This window comes from Acromyrmex echinatior, chromosome 8 (genome assembly GCF_024713525.1).
Source record: "Acromyrmex echinatior isolate Ae372 chromosome 8, ASM2471352v2, whole genome shotgun sequence".
In the NCBI taxonomy this organism is placed as follows: Eukaryota; Metazoa; Arthropoda; class Insecta; order Hymenoptera; family Formicidae; genus Acromyrmex; species Acromyrmex echinatior.
This window is the reverse complement of record NC_141859.1, coordinates 12998245-13018637: the sequence shown is the minus strand read 5'-3', so window position 1 is coordinate 13018637 and position 20393 is coordinate 12998245. Positions and strand designations below refer to the sequence as shown.

The 20393-nt window shown below is 41.9% G+C and overlaps 3 protein-coding genes across 3 annotated transcripts; all 3 read right to left on the bottom strand.

The window, feature by feature from the left end:
* Window positions 1–1234: 1234 nt before the first annotated feature.
* Window positions 1235–2432, bottom strand: LOC147908801 (uncharacterized). The gene has a single exon (XM_087408747.1). The coding sequence runs from the start codon at window positions 1778–1780 to the stop codon at window positions 1244–1246; it is 537 nt and encodes a 178-aa protein (XP_087264873.1). The 5' UTR covers window positions 1781–2432; the 3' UTR covers window positions 1235–1243.
* A 9267-nt stretch (window positions 2433–11699) lies between these two features.
* On the bottom strand, window positions 11700–12384 carry LOC147908800 (uncharacterized; the record flags this gene model as incomplete). Its single annotated transcript, XM_087408724.1, has 1 exon — window positions 11700–12384. A coding segment is annotated over one exon (627 nt), but the record flags the coding sequence as incomplete, so codon positions are not given.
* A 64-nt stretch (window positions 12385–12448) lies between these two features.
* LOC147908799 (uncharacterized) lies at window positions 12449–13579 on the bottom strand. Its single transcript, XM_087408740.1, is given in 1 exon segment — window positions 12449–13579. A coding segment is annotated over 1 exon segment (1128 nt). The 3' UTR covers window positions 12449–12451.
* Between the last annotated feature and the right edge of the window lie 6814 nt (window positions 13580–20393).

Here is a 20393-nt window from a genome sequence, read left to right as displayed (position 1 = left end):
CTTCGTCCAAACCCTCATCAAAATTGTAGATGAGACAATTGAACGCAATTCTATTAATGCTCACATGCTTGAGATCGTCCGTCTCATCGGCAATCTCCATGATGCGATAGAACAGTCCTAATTCATCTACGCGTGAGAGTGAGTACTTCGAGTGAGATCAATTATGATATTATCATGAATCTCCTCTAAGAAATAGGAGGAGACGCTCTCTTCTTCAGTTTCTCCTTCTTCCTCTTCCACTTCCTCTTCCTCTTCCACTTCCTCTTCTTCCACTTCCTCTTCTTCCACTTCCTCTTCTTTCACTTCCTCTTCTTCTTCCACAGCATCATCGAGATTGTCGAAGAGGTGTTTGAGTGCAATTCTATTAATGCGCACATGCCTGAGATCGTCCACCTCATCGGCAATCTCAATGATGCGATGAAACAGTTCTAATTGATCTACGTGTAGTTAAGTGAGATCTATGATATCACTCTGATTCTCCTCTGAGAAAGAGGAGGAGGAAACGCTCTCCTCTTTAGTTTCTTCTTCCACTTCCTCTTTAGTTTCTTCTTCTACTTTCTCTTTCATTTCCTTTTCCATTTCCTTTTCCATTTCCTCTTCCTTCACAGCCTTATCGAGATTGCCGATGAGGTGTTTGAACGCAACTCCATTAATGCACACATGCCTGAGATCATCCACCTTGGCAATGAAGCGATTGAACACTCCTAATTGATCTACATTTAATTCAGTGAGATCAACTGTGATATTATTCTGAATATCCTCTAAAAAAGAGGAGGAGGAGGAGGAGGAGGAGGCAGTTTTCTCAATTTTTTGTTCTTTTTGCATGTTATAACTGCACAATAAAAAAATTATCATTTCACTTAATCACAGAAAATGTGCGACAATATTCTATCATTAACGCTAAAATAGTAGAATATTGTTGAACATTGGGGAAAAAAAAATATCACTCACGTCTTAACACGTCTTGCGCACGGACAAAGCAGAACAAAGACTGACGTTGAGAATCGATCTTCGCCGTTGAGAAGCGAGCCTGCCTAGGATCTATAGGGAGGCAGTTGTATATAAAACACTTTAGATCATAAGTGCCGTCACGAAAAGTTATCGCTATAGCGCGTCGAGATATAGGATGAATGGATGGATGGATGGATAGACGAATGGGAAGTAAAGAAAGTACATATATATATATAATGATATGAACAAAAAATTTTTTTTTTATTCACATATTATTACATCATTTCTTTTTTTACGTATTAAAAACTAAAGCCAATAGCTCACAATCGACGAGCTGATGTTTGTTAAAGATATCATTATCGCGTATAGCGTTTTTGGACGCGATGTTGGAGAATCGCGTATACTTGACATCAACCGTATCGACGAGTCGGGTTAATCGTTCGAACGTTACATCGATACATTCGTCAAACTCAAACATACGTCGTAGCGTCGTTTCGGTCATCATCATGCGTACGGACGAAGAATTGAAACGTACGAGCGTAGCATCGTTCAGCATGCAAACGCTGACAGTTAGCGGTCCAACACTTATAAAATTGTCCTTGTATTCGTTTCGCAGCATCTTGTAGACATTCCATCGCTGCTCGTAGAGACCCTTCCACGTTTCGAGAGACAGCAGTTCATGTCCGCGATGATCTCCCAGGGCGATCTCCACGTAACTCGGTGGACCAACGTTGATTCCAATTTCCAAAAATTTGTAGCCCGTAGTCGTCAGATCGTAACGTCTGCCCAATAAACGCATTTTGCGATGCTCCATGCTGTGTATATACATAATGTTAAAAACTTCTTTCTTTTGTGTATAGAATGTTAAAACTTACATGTTACTGCAGTTCTTCTTCGTTTCGTACGATGTGTTGCTGTCTTCAGCGAAGTACATTTTTTTTTTTCAACCGTTCGTACAAGCGAGTATCGCAAGACTAATTGCACCCGCGTAAATTGCGATATATATAAAACTTCTAGAATCGAAGAGGGAGTAACTCTCCCCTCTTTTTCTAAGAATTGCGAACCTGTCGCAACACGTTTTATCGAGTCTTTCTATGTTTTTTTTTTATTTTTTTATTTTTGTTCGCGAGTTTATCAATGCTTATACTTTATGATTTATATTTCGATGGCATCGATGACGTTGGTGATGAGCACGTTGGCGACTTTGACGCCTTTTCTCCAGGATATTCCCAATATATCTCGCTTTTTCCTTCGAAGGCGGTGGACTTGGCGGACTTGGCGACAATGGACAGTACCTCTTTCGCTCGATTGATTTTCGACGTATATATACTTTTATTCGATCCATGTCTTAACGCTCGTAACTGAAGCTTACGATTGAATGAAAAAAGTCTAATATACTGCCTATGTATAATACATTATATGTACTGTCAGATGTACTGTCAGATCGGACATGTCGCGATACGTTTAACAGAAGCGTTGACGTTTTTATGTGTTCATACATATACGTTCATACATATACGTTCATTCATACGAGTATTACAAAGGAAGAGAAAAAAGAAATACGTAATAAATACGTTAACGTATTTTTATTTAAAAAATTCTTTTGCAACCATCAGTTATATATTTTCAATACATTTTGTAACGCGCAATTCTGAACATGTTGTCCACATCGCATAGTATTAGCAACATCCAGCTTGGTTAAAGATTCCAGGTCTTCGTAAACTATATCCAAGGTCTCGATGCACATGCGTTCTCGCTCATCGTCCAAAAGCAAGTTCCACAGCCACGTTCGTTTTTCGCGTCCCTTAACGTACACGGTAGCATCATCTTCAAATACAGCTGTGTGATCAGACGTTTCGCCTCGTTGTACGGGACATCCCGTCCTCCCATCGCAATCCATGGTGATAAGCAGTCAACCAGGAAGACCTGTCGGATCTTGTCAAAAATTTCCATGGCACGGAACTCGTAAAAATGTAATGTGTGAGAACACTTTCTTCACGATAAATTTCTTGTTAACGATGGTATCCTTGCAGATCCACGAACGTTGGCACGAGCATGTTGTCGAGAAAACTGCTGTCGATTGCGACGTATCGTAGATCTTATATCGTGTTAGAGGTGTATCTTAGGTGATTTTACGCACAATATTGGTCAATGGATTATATTGAACCACGCGATCGTGTATGATGAGACAATAGGCTGTTGTATTTGCGAGTACATCCTCTTTACATTCAAAGTCTAATCGCACGTCCACGGTGCCATTCTTGACTGATTCGTTCTGTCGAGAGCAATCGATGATCACGAATGGGCCATTACGTAAAAAAGTTGTAAAGGTGAGACTCGGCTCGAGATACTCGTATCCGTAGCCCTTGCAGAAACGCGCGTACAAGTCGTACAGAATCGCACATCTGTTTTTGTCAAAATCCAGATTCAAGTCATCGTACGGATAACATTCCGAATTCAGGTAAAGTTTCGCATTGGTTAATTTGCAGTCGTCGAATCGACTTACATCCTCGGACATGATATTTTTTCGACCTGTTTGCATAGCGAAAATAACGTATCGCGGCTTTTCGAGTTGAGTAGCCGTCTTGATGGCCCACGAATACTTGGTTGTGCTCTGCAAGAGTGGAAATTCGTACAGATCCCACGAGCGAAAAGCCATGCTCAGATCGTCCGCTCTCCAAAGCGCGCAGCATCGACAGCTTATTTATCTCGCTCAATAACACGTGCGGCATTCGCCACTGTACTTTGAATAATTCGAGCGTTGGCTCTATCGCCGGATCTCCCGTCAGACAATTGTTGTCGTTGCGCGCTCGTATTAAAATCAACTCGTGACGAGCGTTGATCACCACGCGTTTGTAATCTTCGCAAAATCTCAGCAGTACGTAGAGCGGTACACAAAAATTAAAATATCCGGCTGCAGTAGTCTGCGCATCCCAGCTGGCATTCCGTAGAATCACGCTTCTGTCGGATGACACTGTTACATAGTTTTTGAGCGTGCTAATTATACCCACATTTCTATTACGGTCAATCTCCACACCATTGAGTTCATATCGAATCTCATCGAAAATGAACACGACGCAATTATTTCCCAATGCCACGTGAGCACCCTGGACCACTTTGTTCTTCGTCAGTTTTCCCTCGACATATAGAAAGTTTTCGTATGGCAGTGTGTACAGATCTTGTTGCTGTATGGGTATTCTTATTTCGTCGCTGTATCCAAACGTGCTGTTGGCGAACGGGCTGTACGTGTGAGTCTCAATCTTGACGATGCGGTCGTCGATGATCGGCTCGTCTTTTATGTTTAAGATATCAGTCATCTCAAATGTTGCGCACCGCGAATCCCAAAGACTTTAAAAATGTAACGTTTGTCGCGCTGAGTTTCTTCTTTTTCTTCCTAATGCAGCTGGATGAGCGAGTGTTGTCGAGCTGTGGCGTCACCGACCTTGTAAAGGATGCGTTATCTCTCTGCGTACGCTCCGTTCCGTTCAGCACGAGCATCTCACGCTCACGTCGTACGTGCAATCTAACGGTGATCTCTTCTCCTCGAAAATCGAGCAATCGTCCGTTCTGATCGACGATGCGTATCGTTAGATCTGTAATGCTCCGTGCGATGATCGGTAGGTAAATGATCTGCGCCGGCCTCTCCGATATCTTATATCCTGACGGCACGTTCGATAAAAATTCATCATGTGCGCGCTTTTGCCGTTGCTGTACGCGCTCGCGGTCACGTTACACTCTACGCGGATAACGTTTACGTTCATTATGTTGAATGACACGTTTGATTCGTGTCACCTTCGCGGCTGCAGTATACGCTTCGACGAGAATCCTAGCAGCGATTCAATGCTGTTGGACTTGTCAAAGTTTATTCTGTACGCACATCTAATCTCACATTTCATCGTGTTGTAGTTTGCGCGAAGCGTAATCGGGTATTCTCCACCATCATCATCATCATCATGATCATCATCATCATCATCAGTGTTATTGTTATTGTCACCACGCACTACATCAACGGTTTCAAGTGCGTCGCGGTGCGGACGTTTTCGTAAAATCGCGCATTTCAGAAATTCATTTATATCTCCCACTTCGTACGAACCTTCGGGAATTGTAATTTCCGCGTCGTCTTTGGCGAAATAAAATTTGTTGTTCGATTCGTTCACGTTCGGTATCGTGTGATAAGTCTCAAAAATCGCCAAACCGAGCTCGTAATCTCCGTCACTCAAATCTATGGCGGGGAAGTAATTCGTCGCGAGGACGGTGCTCTTTCCGCTCAGCGTAAGCGTCAACGACATGACGGAAAAAAGCGTTCGATTAATACTAAGATTTCACAGCGCCTCGTCGAGCTTTTTAAATTCACGCTCGTCTACCGTTTGTAGAAACCGCAGACACATCTGTCCGCAGAAACTTTGATCGTACGTCTGATAGGACGTGCGATTGTACTCTATCGTCGTAGCATCGTTCTCGAAATATCGCACCAATTCCTTAGGCGGTCGAAGATTGCCGAAACTGTCAAAATACACGACGCGATTGTTCCTCTTCGCTACCCAGTGAGTACCAGGCCCCGTCGCATCGTCCAGATTCACGATACCGCTTTCGTTTCGGCGCACACCGCTCGTCGGTAACGTATTACGCATGAAAACGCCTCTAAAGTATGGTACACGCATACGTCTCGCGAGCTCGTTCAATTGTACATTGGTAGTTGCGCCAGGCAGCATTTTTATCGTCTTTTTGACGTTTTTTTTTTCTTTGCAGCTACGCCCTGTCCATGTTTGTATGGACCGAGATACAGTCCGCGTCCATATTTGTACAGAGCGAGATACAGTCCGCGACCCTGTTCCATCGCGCGATCGTGACGTTACAGTTCTTCGAGCTGACGTCGCGCGGTTTTGCTGTCGTTTACTGCTTTCGCCACGCTGGCTGCTCCGCCGACCCGAGTGCGCCTAACATTGGTAGAAACGGTAACGCACCGCCTCGTTTCGCCGTCGGAAGTATCCGCTTTTTTTTTCTTCGTCGTCTTCTTCTTCGGTTTCATGCCCATGCCGATCTTGGTCTTGGCTTTCATCGCTGCCCAGACGGCAGCTGCGGCGGCTCTCTCGCCCAGAGCCGAATCTCTCGCGACGACGCGTCCTAGCGCTTTATCGGCGAGTACCTTGTTCGCCGTGTGTCTATCGGTGAGATCGTTGCTTCGAGAATACGCAATGTCGTGTTCTCGACACGCCGCGTCCAGCGGATTTATGCCCGCGTCACCTTTGGTTAATCGTTTCGTAAGTCGAGTGCCCGGACCGCAAAACTGGTAACCCGGAATATGTAACTCGAAAGGAAGCGCGTTTATCGCTCGATTTAGCAGACTGCTGTGCGACGCCGACATTCGCTACAATCCTTTATCTTCGGTGTGGGGCCGTCGATATGCGTCCGCTGCCACGGCTGATTGTAGTGTTCGTCGCAGCGACGATAAGTTTGAACCTCCGAATCTGCCTTCACGTGTTCCGGAAGCTTGTTCCAGACGTATTCGATGTATTCACCGTATACGAGTAAGAGTACGACCTTCGGTATATATTGTAACTGCTCGGCGCTCAAATCTCGAATATCGGAAAGATGACACAGCGCGAGATACATTTTGCTACTGCGCGATTCGCGGATTCGCACGCCTTTAAATAATCGTTCGAGAACGCGTAGTCTTTAGTGTGAGCATGAAATTCGTGCTGCAACCGCTGACGATACGTGTCACAAACTGTGACGTGAAATCACAAATGATGGGAGGAGAAGCGCAAGCACGGCGAAATGCTGTTGAGTACTATACGCACGATCATTTGCGGCCCGTCGAATTGTAGTAAAACCAACGTTCTCATAAGTTTGCTCGAGAGTCCAAATGGCGTACGTTTTGAGAACGTGTACGTCTACTCGAAATCACTGCAACAGCCAAAGTATCGATATCTCGAAAATTTATTTACATCTATCGATGAAATCGGCTACTTTACGTTTTCCAACAATAGCGACATCGTTCCACCGAACGAGGCGCGCCCAAATTCTATTTTTATCTTTGATGACGTGGCATGCGACAAGCAGGATGCGGTGAGAGAATACTTTTCGATGGTCGCCACGCGAACATTGACTGCTTCTATCTTTGTCAGACGTACGCGAGGATACCTAAACATCTAATACGCGACAACGCGAACCTGCTGATCCTGTTCAAACAGGATTGTACCAACTTGAAACACGTTTACAATGATCACGTGAACCCGACATGTCCTACGACGAATTTTGCATGTTGTGCCGCGACTGTTGGCAAAAAAAATATGGATTTTTAGTAATAGACAAGGATAGTGCGCTTAAAGACGGGAGATACAGAAAGGGATTTAACGAGTTCGCAATACTGTAACGTGACTAGTCGTTGTTGATACTTTGCCAGAGACGAACATGGTTGATGTGCGCGAGCGTGAAAAAATCGCGAGAGAGATCGAGAAGACGAGCGAGTCGATCCACAAGAAGCATCGCGCTCTGAAAACCGGTAGAATCGAGAAAGACATGGCATTGGACAGACATTTTAAGCCTATTATCAAACCGCTGCGACAAATCTTTGACAGCTCCGATAAAGTGCACGCGATAAAGAGACAGTCGCGCGACGATGGCGCAGCGTCTGCCTCCAAGCGCGAGAGGAAGGAAGAAGAAGAGGAGAAGGAGGAGGAAGAGGGAGAGAAAGAGAGTGAGACGTTCGAGCGTTCCGCGATTCCGGATAAATTCGATGATCGATCGTACGATCGTGTACAGCCGATAATCTCCACTCCGCGTACGATGATCGTATCGACGATAGAATCGTTGGATAACGTTTTCGAAACGACGAACGACTCGCTAGCAACAAAGGTTCAAAATCAGTTGCAAACGTCGGAAGGTCGAGAGACGTTGCAAGCCGGCTTGGGTCCGCTGGTCAAAAGTACGTCGAGGCTGTCCTGAGGGGAGCGCGAGATAAACAGAAGAGTGATATAGATTATGTATACGGCGTTTACCTACACAAGGATGGATTGATGTTTGGCAATAAACGTTTCGACGGCAATAAACGTGGATGATGCTGACAACATAATTATCGACGGTACGTACGATACGCCGGTTCACCCGGTCTTTACGAGTTAATTTTCAAGAGAATTCCCGACGATCTCCTTTACACGGAAGATGATATGAACAAGTACAAGAGCATGCTGCTGGCTACGAATGCGCACAAACACAAGCAATCATTCGCAGGGTCGATTATTGAGCAACAGGGGATACAAGTACAAATACGTAATCGCGCCGTTGATGTCGATCACACTCAAGAAACAGAAGAAGAAATCTGGAAAGGGATTACCTCACGCAATGACATTAAATGACAACGCGATCGATTACGTGCACTGGGACGATCCCAACGAGCTGGTGGATCGTCTACGATTGCTCGACGCTTAGCACCGAGCGGGCAACAACGCTCACGACAACGAGATGCTGTCGATTATCGAAGAACTTCGCGAAGCCGGTCTTATTATAAATTAAATCGCGTATCAACGAAACGAGTCAGTCGAGTGGCGTCAGCGAGAAAAAAAAATATTTTTGTCCTTTGTATTACACGTCGAATCATGAAAAAGAAATCCAGCAAAAAGAGAAAAATTAGCTCCGAGAGACGCCGACTCGTCGAGGAATTGCACGCTCCGGCGAGAAGAAATTTTCCACGAAGACGCGTCATAGTTCGAGGATACGACGATTTATGGCAGGCTGATATCATCGAGATGCGTCTGTACTCGAGCTTCAACAGAAGCCACCACTACATACTCACTGTCATCGATGTGTTGAGCAAGTACGCGTGGGCCGTACCGCTCAAGAGCAAGGGTAGAAGCGAGACGACTGATGCTATTGTTGAGATAATTCGAGCAAGTGGAAGATGTCCTAAAAATTTACAAACGGATATGGGGAAGGAGTTTTACAACGTCGATGTGCAGAAAATCTTGAAAAAATACAACGTTAATCATTATTCCACGTATTCGACGTTGAAAGCGTCGATAATCGAGCAGTTCAATCGTACGCTCAAAAGCGACATGTGGAAGATGTTTACACTCAACGGCAATTACAAGTGGATCGACGAGCTGCCGCGTCTCGTATCAGATTACAACGCGCGCAAGCATCGCACTATCGGCATGCGATCCGCCAACGTAACTCCCGCGATCGCCGAAAGACTCTTGGACACGGTGTACAGCGTGATAAAAATCGCTGGTCCAGCAAAATTCAAAGTGGGCGATTCGGTACTCGTGAGCAAGTACAAGACGATTTTTGAGAAGGGTTACACGCCAAATTGGACCACCGAGGTGTTTACGATCGTTAAGGTACAGCGTACCAATCCCGTAACCTATCTAGTCGAAGACTATCGCGGAAAATCCGTCGCTGGTGCGTTCTACGAGCACGAGTTGCATCGCGCTACCCATCCGGACGAGTATCTCGTGGAGAAAGTACTGCGCAGGAAGGGAGACAAGGTGTACGTCAAGTGGCTGGGATTCGATGGATCGCATAATTCATGGATACACAAAAACAATGTCATTTGATAAAATTTTTTCTACATATAAAAAATATATCAATATAAATATATAAAATATATCAATATAAACGTTTTTTTATTACTTCCCATTCATCATCATCTTCGTTTTGGAGTATACAAAAAAAAACATGAGATACATAAAGTAAGTAAAGTAAATTAGAATACTAGTATATAATACGTATATAAATACATGTGATATGTATTATATGAAAGTACAATAATCGTAATACATAAAAAATAATACTTGTATAAATGTAAAAAAAAAGTGTAAAGTACAATAGTAATATATAATAGCATAATACATATAATATACACAATACATATATTGTATTACAAAGATATCCGCCAATGTCCCTATGATAACGTCTCCGTCGAGTCCGATACAACGTATCGTTTGTCGTCGTATGCACTCAGAGCGATCTTCGATTCGGATATCGTGTACACCTCGTGTAATTTAGATCGTATACACGATTGACGGCGAGTCATTTCAATCTCTTCGTTCAAACACCGCGTATAATCGTCGAACGTTATCGTTCGCGCTACGACGTTATTCTTTACGCCTTTCGCCTTTTTAATGTCCTTGCCATCCACTCTCACCGCGTACATCTTCGCTCTAAATCCAACAAATTCGGTCATTAATACACCGTCATTCTCATCCTTCATCAGGCCGAGTATTTTTTTGTTCGCGACAGGCATATCGTATGCGTTGTCTGCCGGATAATCGCTCGTGTCGAATCTAGCGATATCGCGTTTCATAGTCTCGTAAACATTGTCACATTCTATATAGTAAATGAGACTATCCGTGTCGGTGTACATGATCTTGCATTTGTCGCGATCGGTGACATGTACTCGTGATGAAATTCGTACAAACAGACTTTCGATATGTCGAGTATGCACATACCCACGTAAATCGGCATGTTAAATTTCACCTCGAGTTTGCGCATTTCGACGGTAATCAAATTTTCCGCAAAGACGCTGCGGCTGTGAAAATTCGGTTTCGCGATCATTGCCTCCGCGCCGTACCGTCCGTCCCATTTTGTTATTAATTTTACATCAACGTGGTTGCGCACATTCTCCATGGTCTTACCGAATACTGCGTTGTTCATTAGCTTATACAAATTTTTTTCGAAATCGTTTTTTGCGAACGTTCTAAATTGTGTATTGAGTTCAATGTAATCGCAGAGCCATGGAGATTGAGCGAATTGTAGCACTCGATGGATTTTTATTACGCGAAGACCGTGACGAGTACATTGCTGCAGGTTACGATAATGGATGACGTAACGCTGCTTATCGTACAACAACGTTTATCTTCGCGCTTGCCAGGCGGTTTATCGTGCGTTGGACAGAAAGGTAAGTGTCGGTCGTGTAGATACTGCGGATATTCGATCTCGAGAATATAACCGGTAGATGAATCCGGAGCGATCGCGCTCACGTCAAAGTTCGCAGCGTCTTCGACCCACCGAAATTCGGTATATGGTAAAGATTGACACATCGCCCATCCGTACAGATTATTCACATCGTAGTACATCAAGTACGACGACGGTTTCGATGGATCGAACGAATACATGTACTTGTTATTAGCGTATTTGTCGGAGCATTGACTGAGGCCGCCGCATATACCGCGCTCGATGAACATAACCATATCAATGTCGGTGAGCAACTCAAATCTTATGCGTGTATATTTCAGCATGGCGTCCCACGTGAAACCTGGCAATGTATAATAATGCGCGGGATCGAGACAGTAACTTGCGATGCAGCTATTGCGGGAATTTTCGAAAATGTCTGCTATTAACAAGACATCAGTTTTCAAGTACAGATCACTCGCCGAGCGTTCGAATGGAGAATCGCTTCCAGATGTTCGCGGCGTGAGCGTAATCGCTCTCGGATACTATATCGCCTGTCAACGAACTGAAAAATAATTCGCGCGGTGGTAAGCGCGTGTCCTGCAATTTTTCGATGCAATCAATGTACTCGTACGGAAAGACACCTTTTCGTGTGAGTAATTCAAATTCTTCATCTGATAATGTTGGAAATTCGGAACGTATAATTTTTAATTTATCTTTGTCGAGATACGACGCCAATTTATCAAGACTTGCATTTAAAAATTTGAAAGAATCAATGAATCTTAATTTTATGCAATTTTTCTGAAAAATTTTTTCATTTGTGTCTTTGGTGCTATCGACATGTTTAGTGAAATATATTTTTCTTTAGTTATCAGTAGTATATCTACATGTCCACCGTACGCGGTAGCAATTTCCTTAATTATAAAATGCGCGTCGTAGCCTGAAATTGTGAAATACGACTGGAATATAAAACGAATTTTTATAATTTAAATTACAATTCGAATGCGCTGGACCACGATATCTACCGGTGAGATGACAATGATCGCGAACCCGCATGTCGTCCGGCGCGAACGGTTTCTCGCAGATGTGACAACGCGTTGCGCTACGGTATGCCTCCCATTGCTGTTTAGATAACGTTTCCATGGGCATTTTGGTGGATACGATATTTTTCACGCGATGCGCCAAATCGTTGAGTTGTCGCGTGAACCACGCTATACAGTCTTCATCACGACGGAAGTGATACGACGATAACGCGTCATCGTACGCACATCGCACGTAGTAGCCTATACTAAACGCGTCATGCTGTTGATACGCGTACGACGATGAATCTTCCTTGTCGGATTTCGTCTTGCGTAAGACGCATTCCAGACCGGCGTAGACGATGAACGGTACTCGTTCTCGATTGTTATAGTTGTCGAATTCGAGCCACCTGTCGTCCTCGCTCGGCAGTCGGATGGCGCAGTTGTTGATCTTCTGGCAGTCCACTTCATGCAACTGCAATTTTTCGCACGAACTGAAGTAATGAAGGCACCTACAAATAATAAAGAAATTTTTCTATTTCTTTTTTACTGTTTTTTTTATTGACTTTTTTTTTTATTATACTTACCGATCAAAAATATTTCCTGCTCTCGTTCCTAGTAATTTGTGATCTTACAAGGCGGGATAGATTTTTTATCCACGCAAAGTGTCTAATGTTGTCGTTGCGTGAATGTTGTAGGTACAGGAGATTGACATGCTTCTCCTTCTTGTCATTAGTGAGCTGCAGAGGAAAGACCTGTCTATTTTCGATGCTGTAGACGTTGATCGATACCGCGTTCAACCGTTCGAATTTCGGAATGTTTTTTAATGTCATTGGAAATTCGATACCCGCAAGATTTAATACTGCGGTGTAATGCGGATATGATGATTCCCGATTTACATGTCTTTCTGCGGGGTACAGAGCGGCGACCACCGACCACGCGAAACATGCATTGTCCGTCGAATAAACACTGACCATCGCTCGTTTCGTCGCTATTTCTCGTGGCACTTCGATGTGACATCCCGCGTGCATTGGATTATGCTTATTCACATTCACTATCAAATTGAGGATTCGCGACAATGCCCACCCGCTGTCGCGTTCCTGGAATTCTTCGAGCGATGCTAGGATAGGCTCGACGACGTGTCGCTCGTACCACTCGCGCATATCGGTGCAACGATATATCTCGTTGTTCTTTGTAATTATGCTCTTATTAGCACGTTTATCCTTCGTCGCAAACTCGCCATTGAACGCGATGTTCACTTTTACACTGTCGTGTCTTTCTACAGCGTCTCGCACTCGCTCGAGCACTACATCGCCAGCGTCTTCTGAAAACCGCCGCGGCTCGATGTGATTAGAGTTTATCACCGCACCTGTCAATATACGGCTCTCAAACGCGGCATCGATCTCTCGTCAGACAAGAGATCGTTCGTTGCCACTCGCGTATTCGCCACTCGCGTACTCCACGAAACGTCGCTCCAATTCCAACTTTGCACCCGCGAGTCGCGCGATCCTCGCCATCGCGGATTGTCTGTATCCAATGGTGAGGCGCGGACGCTTGGCACGACAAAGTTCTTCGAGCTGCTTGATGTATTCGTCGCACTGTTGCAGCCATGAGAAACATTCCGTCAGAGTAGCGACCTGGTTGCACTGTTCCAGTAGTTCGCGTTCCATTCGCTCGTGGTTTTCCATGTTTTTTTTTAATGTGTGCAAAGTGGACATATGCTGCACGAGAATATAATGTACAAAGGTAATTTGTAATTTGTGCACGACCTGCCGTTTAGCCTACCGAAAGAACCGGTCTCATGCACCCTGACATGATACATTCCTCCATCGTTAATGTCAGCTATACGAATCATGCATGATGTGCATACGGTTAAAGAACCACCCGTATGTTGTATAATAATTATGGATTACACAATTCTTAGTACGAGCATTCAATGTACGAATTTCTGGAGACGACACGAATTTTTCTACGCGATCCATTTCATACTCGCTCATATCACTAGCACATCCACTATTGTCGGATAGTATTTCTTCGTCGGACGACTCTTGGTTCATTATATTCTCAAAGTCTACTTCCACTTCATCAAACACTTCGTCTCTAATATTCGCGAACTGTTCTTCATCCATATTTCTAATATATTCTGCTACGTCGATTCTCTCCTCAATGTTACCGATATTCTCGAACTCTACATCATCCATTATGTCCTCAAATTCTATTTCCAATGCTTCAAATAACTTGTCTGCATTTACATCATCCATGTCCTCAACGTTTGTATGATATCAGCCATACTTTTCGCATTACACTTATTGCGATTCGGTAATTTTTAAAAATCTCAACTGAGATGCCGCGCGCTTATGACCCATTATATATTCTATTTGCGACTTCTTTGTCCCTTTGTCTACCCTCCCTATTGTTGCAGCATCGGCGACGTATCACCGATCTCTTCTTACAAAAAATATCGTTATCAGTTTCTCTCTCTTAACGCATCGCGACGTGTCACCCGATCTCACGGTTCTTCCTAGATAAATATCATTATCAACGTTTCTGACTTTCTTGAAAGAAAGAACTGTAAGAATGCAGTATGATTTCATCATCTATCCCTCATTGAAGGCGCTTTGTGTAGCAGCCGATGATGTGCCACCGATCTTCTAGACAAAAGTCCACGTTATAGTGGACGCATTTTTTAGAGTGAATGTTGGGGTGGGGTGTTGGGGTGATGGCGCAACGCATTTTTTTTTCGACAGTTCGAAACGCACTTTAGGGTGGACGCGAGGTCCACGCGGCGGCGGTGATGGCACTGATGCCTGCGGGATGTTGAGCGGCGGTCCCAATAATACGTGACACCACAACATGGCGATACGTATCATCATATCAGTAAACACTGATAGCGCTGGGACTCATCATATCAGTAAACACCGATAGCGCCGGGACTTCCCGCGCCTCCCCTCCCTTCCCCGCGCCATCTCCACCGCGCCTATGAGTATCCCCCGCGCTTCGCGCTCCCCTTCAAAAGACCTGAGTTAGAACCGCCACTGTATTAACTACTTAAATTATCTTTGAAATTTTTAATATGACTTTAAATTTAATTAAATTTGAATGAAATCGATTTATACCTAACCAAAATTAATATTTTATCATTTCAATGTAATGTATTATTTATTATAACATAATGTACTTCTCATCCGTTTACATACTCTATAAAACTTTTAGAGTAAGATCTTAATGTAGAGAGTGAAATCTCACTTTTAAAGATTAAAAATTGTGACTTTTTTAAGACTCACTCAATTTTCATTCCTTACAGACCTTAGATTCCATTTCAAATTGTAGAGATAATTTTTGCCTATCAATTACTTTCTCTATTGTACTTATTTTCATATGTTATTAACATTCATCAGATACCATTGGTAGCTAAAACACTAATTACTATTGCACAATTTTAATATTACTAGCACTGCTTATCTTCGCACAATTTTAAAAATACTATGATTTATATTATTATTTAAAAACTATGATTTATCAAGGATAGTTAAATAATATGACGAAATATTTTTATGGTACTTGATGGTTAAAAATTGTAGCAAAACTGTTTATTCAAACTTAGATACAAACAGAGAATAAAAACATTCATATCATGAAATATCAAAAAATATTTTTTTCTAATTGTTATATATATATATATACTCTATATACGCTCTTACATTCAAATATTTGTAATTAAATGAAAGAAAGCCTATATTCTAATGTATTATTGTTTATGTTTCCTTTTACACATCCGATCTCCTGAATTCATAATTTTTATTATAATATTCCTGAAACTTCTACGGGTGTTTTCTATATAAAAATTATGTGTTTCATTATGTGTTTTCGGGTTTTCTCCGTGTCCAGATCCATTCTTGAAATGCCAACGTTTCGTGAATCTTGCTGTTTACATAAGGGCAAAGAGCAGCCTGATACTACTTATACAATGTGATACTGATTTTTATTATACTTGTCGATCACTAAAATAATAATTAGATTACTTTATTCTTCTAAAGAGAAGAAAATCATAAGATAGATAAAATAATTTATTATTGTATATTGAATATTTGTGTGTATCATTAAAAAGGTAAGATTCAGTTACTTCTTTTTTATTTTATCTTTACTGTTTAATCTTTTTCTTCGGATGTCTCATCTTTTGATTTTTGAAATGACAACTTTTGTTACTTTAATTAATACTATTATAGTCTAAAAATTTTGATTATGAGTCGTGTGGTAAAAATTTAAAATAAAAATGCACATAAGGATGTTTTGAAATCTAATGGATTAAATAGAAAAATTAATCGTCTTAAATATATAACAATAGAATTATAAATATTAGTCAAAAAATGAAAATCAAAGACATTACAAATTATTTCACAAATGAATTCAAAATGCAAATAGCGAGTAAAATAATTGTTAATTTCGTTATCGTACCGAAAAAATATAACTATGTTGCAGTAACAGCTATCAAATATGAAAATTAGAACTATTATAATTTTACCGATTTAGGTAATGGTAACGATATATCAAATAATGCGTTTTTCTGAGATTTACATTCAATACGATGTAATAGTCAATCCTGGAAGACGATTTTATTTAATGCGAGTTTGTGAAAAATCGTATGTTTGGCTCTCTCGCTGAAAATTCAGCCTTTCTTATTTATCAGTTAGCTTCTCAACACCGACCGCGGCAAATCTAAGGAAAGAATGTGAGGAAACGTTACAGATACGTAGTAAGAACGGTTTAAGTAAAAAATATATTTTTTTATTTAACTGGACGTATATTTATACATCAAAACGTAACATGTGCGATATTATACGCACAACATTATTCGTCTTTTGAATCAAATATAACGCAAACAATATAATAAGTAAAAGTATATAATAAACAAGTAAGTCAAATAACGCTCACTGATTTGCACATCAAATAATAACGGTGCAGTTCACAACGCAGATTACGTTGTAGCATCAATAATATTAACAGCAAATGGTATTTAATTAAAATCAAAATTAATCAACCACTGTAATGTAAAAAAGAATCAAGGAACTAATTTTTAATCACTTCCTTTGATATTGATATAAACAAAACTGCATTAATAAGGTATGATCTGACAGTGAAACACAATGACATTATCATTTTATATCATTTTTATTGGGATTTTTATTGCTGAATAAGATGAAAAATACAGAGCTTGGTTTCTGGCGCGTGCGAACAATAACAAAGAAACAAAAGGTTACGTTAGTACGAGAAGGGTGCTCACGCCATCTGTCAGGTAACTGATATAATAGAAGACAAGAACACGTGATATACATATAGTGGGACTAACGGCATACAATCAACACCCCCTCTTGATGTAGTCTCACTCGATAAAAAGAAGATTACAGCAATGGAGCAGCTTTGCATGGGGGGTAGAGGCTTCGTTAGCATGTCCGCTGGGTTCTCTGTGCCCGCAATATGTTTAACTTCCACGTTGTTGTCTCCAACAGTCTGTCGTAGAAAATTAAAGCGAACATTGACGTGCTTGGTTTTCTTCTTTATTTCCTCGGATTTTGACAGCTTAACAGCCGCTTCATTGTCGCAATAGATTATTATTAGTTTCTCAGAAGACGTTATGAGTTCTTTCATAAGATCTTTAATCCATATGGCTTGTTTCGATGCTTCATAAACAGCCTGCAATTCAGCAACAGTTGTGGAGTCAGCGACAATCGTGCTCTTCCGTGATTCCCAGGATATTGGTTCACCGTTTAATACGAATACATGTCCATAAGTACTTTTAGCAGTGTCCGGACATCCAGCATAGTCTGAATCACAATATCCAACAACTTCGTTTTTACCTTCAGCAAACTGAATTCCTACTGACATTGTGCCTTTTAAGTAACGGAAAATTCTTTTCACTTCCTTCACGTTATACGGTGTTGGTGCTTCAACAGCGCGAGCAGCATGATTAACCTGAAACGAGATATCTGGTCTCGTATGCGTCGCTGCATATAGTAAACATCCAATAGCCTGTCGATAAGGGAATGGAACTCCAAATGTTTCATCGTCCGTTAGTTGATGTTTCCTAATTTGAACTTCTCCCGGAGTATGGGCTTTGTTACAATTTTCCATGCCAAAACGAGCGAGCATATTACGAATATATCCCTGTTGATTTACGCGAATACGTCCTGATCTTCGGTCAACATTTAGTTCCAAACCTAAGAAACAGGTTGGCTCTTCGATCTTTATCTCGAACGCAGCCTTCATGAAATCTAGCAATTCAGTCACAACGTTTTCTGGTTGTCCAGCAACGAGGATGTCGTCTACATATATTGCCAACAACAAACGCCCCTTCTGACCATTTCCATAATATATGCAAGGATCAGCTATAGAACGAATCAAACCGAAGGTTGTGACAAGCTTATTAAATTTCTTGTTCCAATTCCGAGGTGACTGCTTCAGACCATAGAGCGATTTCTTTAATTTCCAAACTTTTCCATCATCAATGTCTACTGTATCAGGAGGTCGCACATAAATTTCTTCCTCGATGTCTCCGTAGAGAAATGCCGACTTGACATCGCATTGCTTGATCACCAGCTTCTCATGAGCTGCAATAGCTAACAAAATTCTAATTGAATCCATACGAACTACAGGTGCGAATGTCTCGGTAAAATCAATCCCGCGTTTTGGACTGTATCCACGGCAAACAATTCTAGCCTTTAGCTTGTTGATTTCACCATTTGAATATCGTTTGATCTTCAATACCCAGCCTGTGTCAATAACATTCTTTTCTGATGGTAAGACACATGTCTCAACCACATCATTTTTCGCGAAAGAATCGAGTTCCTCTTGCATAGCCATTTGCCATCCGGTGGAGTCCTTACCCTCAAGAGCCTCTCTTGCTGTCTTGGGTTCTTCCATGTTTAACGCCATCAGGACTTCATGCCCTCCTTGTTGCTTCTCGTCAAGAACATCCTCACTGATGATGCTACGACTTCGGAGCTTCATGGTTAAAGGTCCACTGGGTTTGCGTACATTTGTTGACTTCGGATGAGTAGATACTTTAACGATCTCATTTACAATCTCAGTAGAATCATTTTCTTTGACTTCATAAGTTTCGTCATTGGTGGATAATGATTTTATCTCGTCTTCTACATAGAAAGAATTTTGCTTTCCTTCATTGAATTTTACATCACGTGCGATGCGAACATCTTGAAGATCCTGAAAGTAAACTCGATACAGCTTCGTACTCGGTCCGTAACCTATCAGCTGACCTTTTCGAGCTTTCTTGTCGAACTTATTTCGCTTCGGTTTTGGGATGTGCACAAAAACATCACAACCGAATGCACGCAGATGTTCAATGGACGGCTCCTTCCCATGCCAGAGTTCATACGATGTCTTCTTTAGATCACGAGTGGCGACGAGATTGGACAGATAACAAGCAGTCGAGACACACTCGGCCCACATAAACTTTGGCAGGTTTGCATCTGCAAGTAGAGATCGAGCCTTTTCTGTAAGAGATCGAATGGCACGTTCGGCCATACCGTTCGACTGTGGTGTATACTCAACACTCATCTCATGCTTGATTTTATGTTCTTTCAGAAGATCTTGAAATGATGTACCAATGAATTCAATGCCTTGATCAGTCCGCAAAATCTCAATTGGATGACCCGTCTCTTCCTTGACTTCCTGAATCACTTTCTTGAATTCTTCGACAAGTTCCTTCTTTTTCAGCATGGCAACTTTCTTGTATCCTGAACTCTCGTCAACAAAAACAGCAAAATATTTGCAACCACCTGCCGATTCAATTGAAACCTTCCCACTAAGGTCGCAGTGAATTTTTGCACCTGGCCTGAAATCCTTATTAACGATTTCCTTGTATGGTCCTTTGGTCATTTTTCCAAAAATACAGGCTTCGCAGAAGAAATCTTCTTTTCCAGTTGCACAATATCCTTTAGATTCTAATAGAGCTTTGACCTTGTTTTTTCCTGCATGTCCAAGTCGACGGTGCCAAGTTTCCCATGATGCGGAGATCTCCTTCTGAGCCGTGCAAACCTTAGCTGGTTTCTCGACTTTGATCAGCATTCGATACGTCGAGTGTCCTTTTTTAATACCACGGACAATCACCTCGCCTTTTGAATTCTTTACAACAACCTCTGACTTACTAAAAAGTGCTTCGTAACCAAGGTCAGTCGTGGCTACAATAGAGAAAAGATTGAATGGTCCAAAATCAGGAACTAACCTTACATCCTTGAGACATCTCGGCACTCACTCTTTACCGTTATGGATTGTTACATTTATTTTGCCAATAGCCGTCGCCATTAGAATCCTGCCATCCCCTATTTTCATTTCTTCCGGAGGATCCAATGCCTTTGATTCTACAAACCAATCACTATTACGAGTAATATGGCTGTACGCACCTGAATCACCGATCCACTCATCAATATCTCCTAATTGTTGTTTTGCTGGCATTGCCACACGATTGCTAGATGAACGTCCTTCTGAGCTCGTGTCTTTCTTCTCGGATGGGCAGTC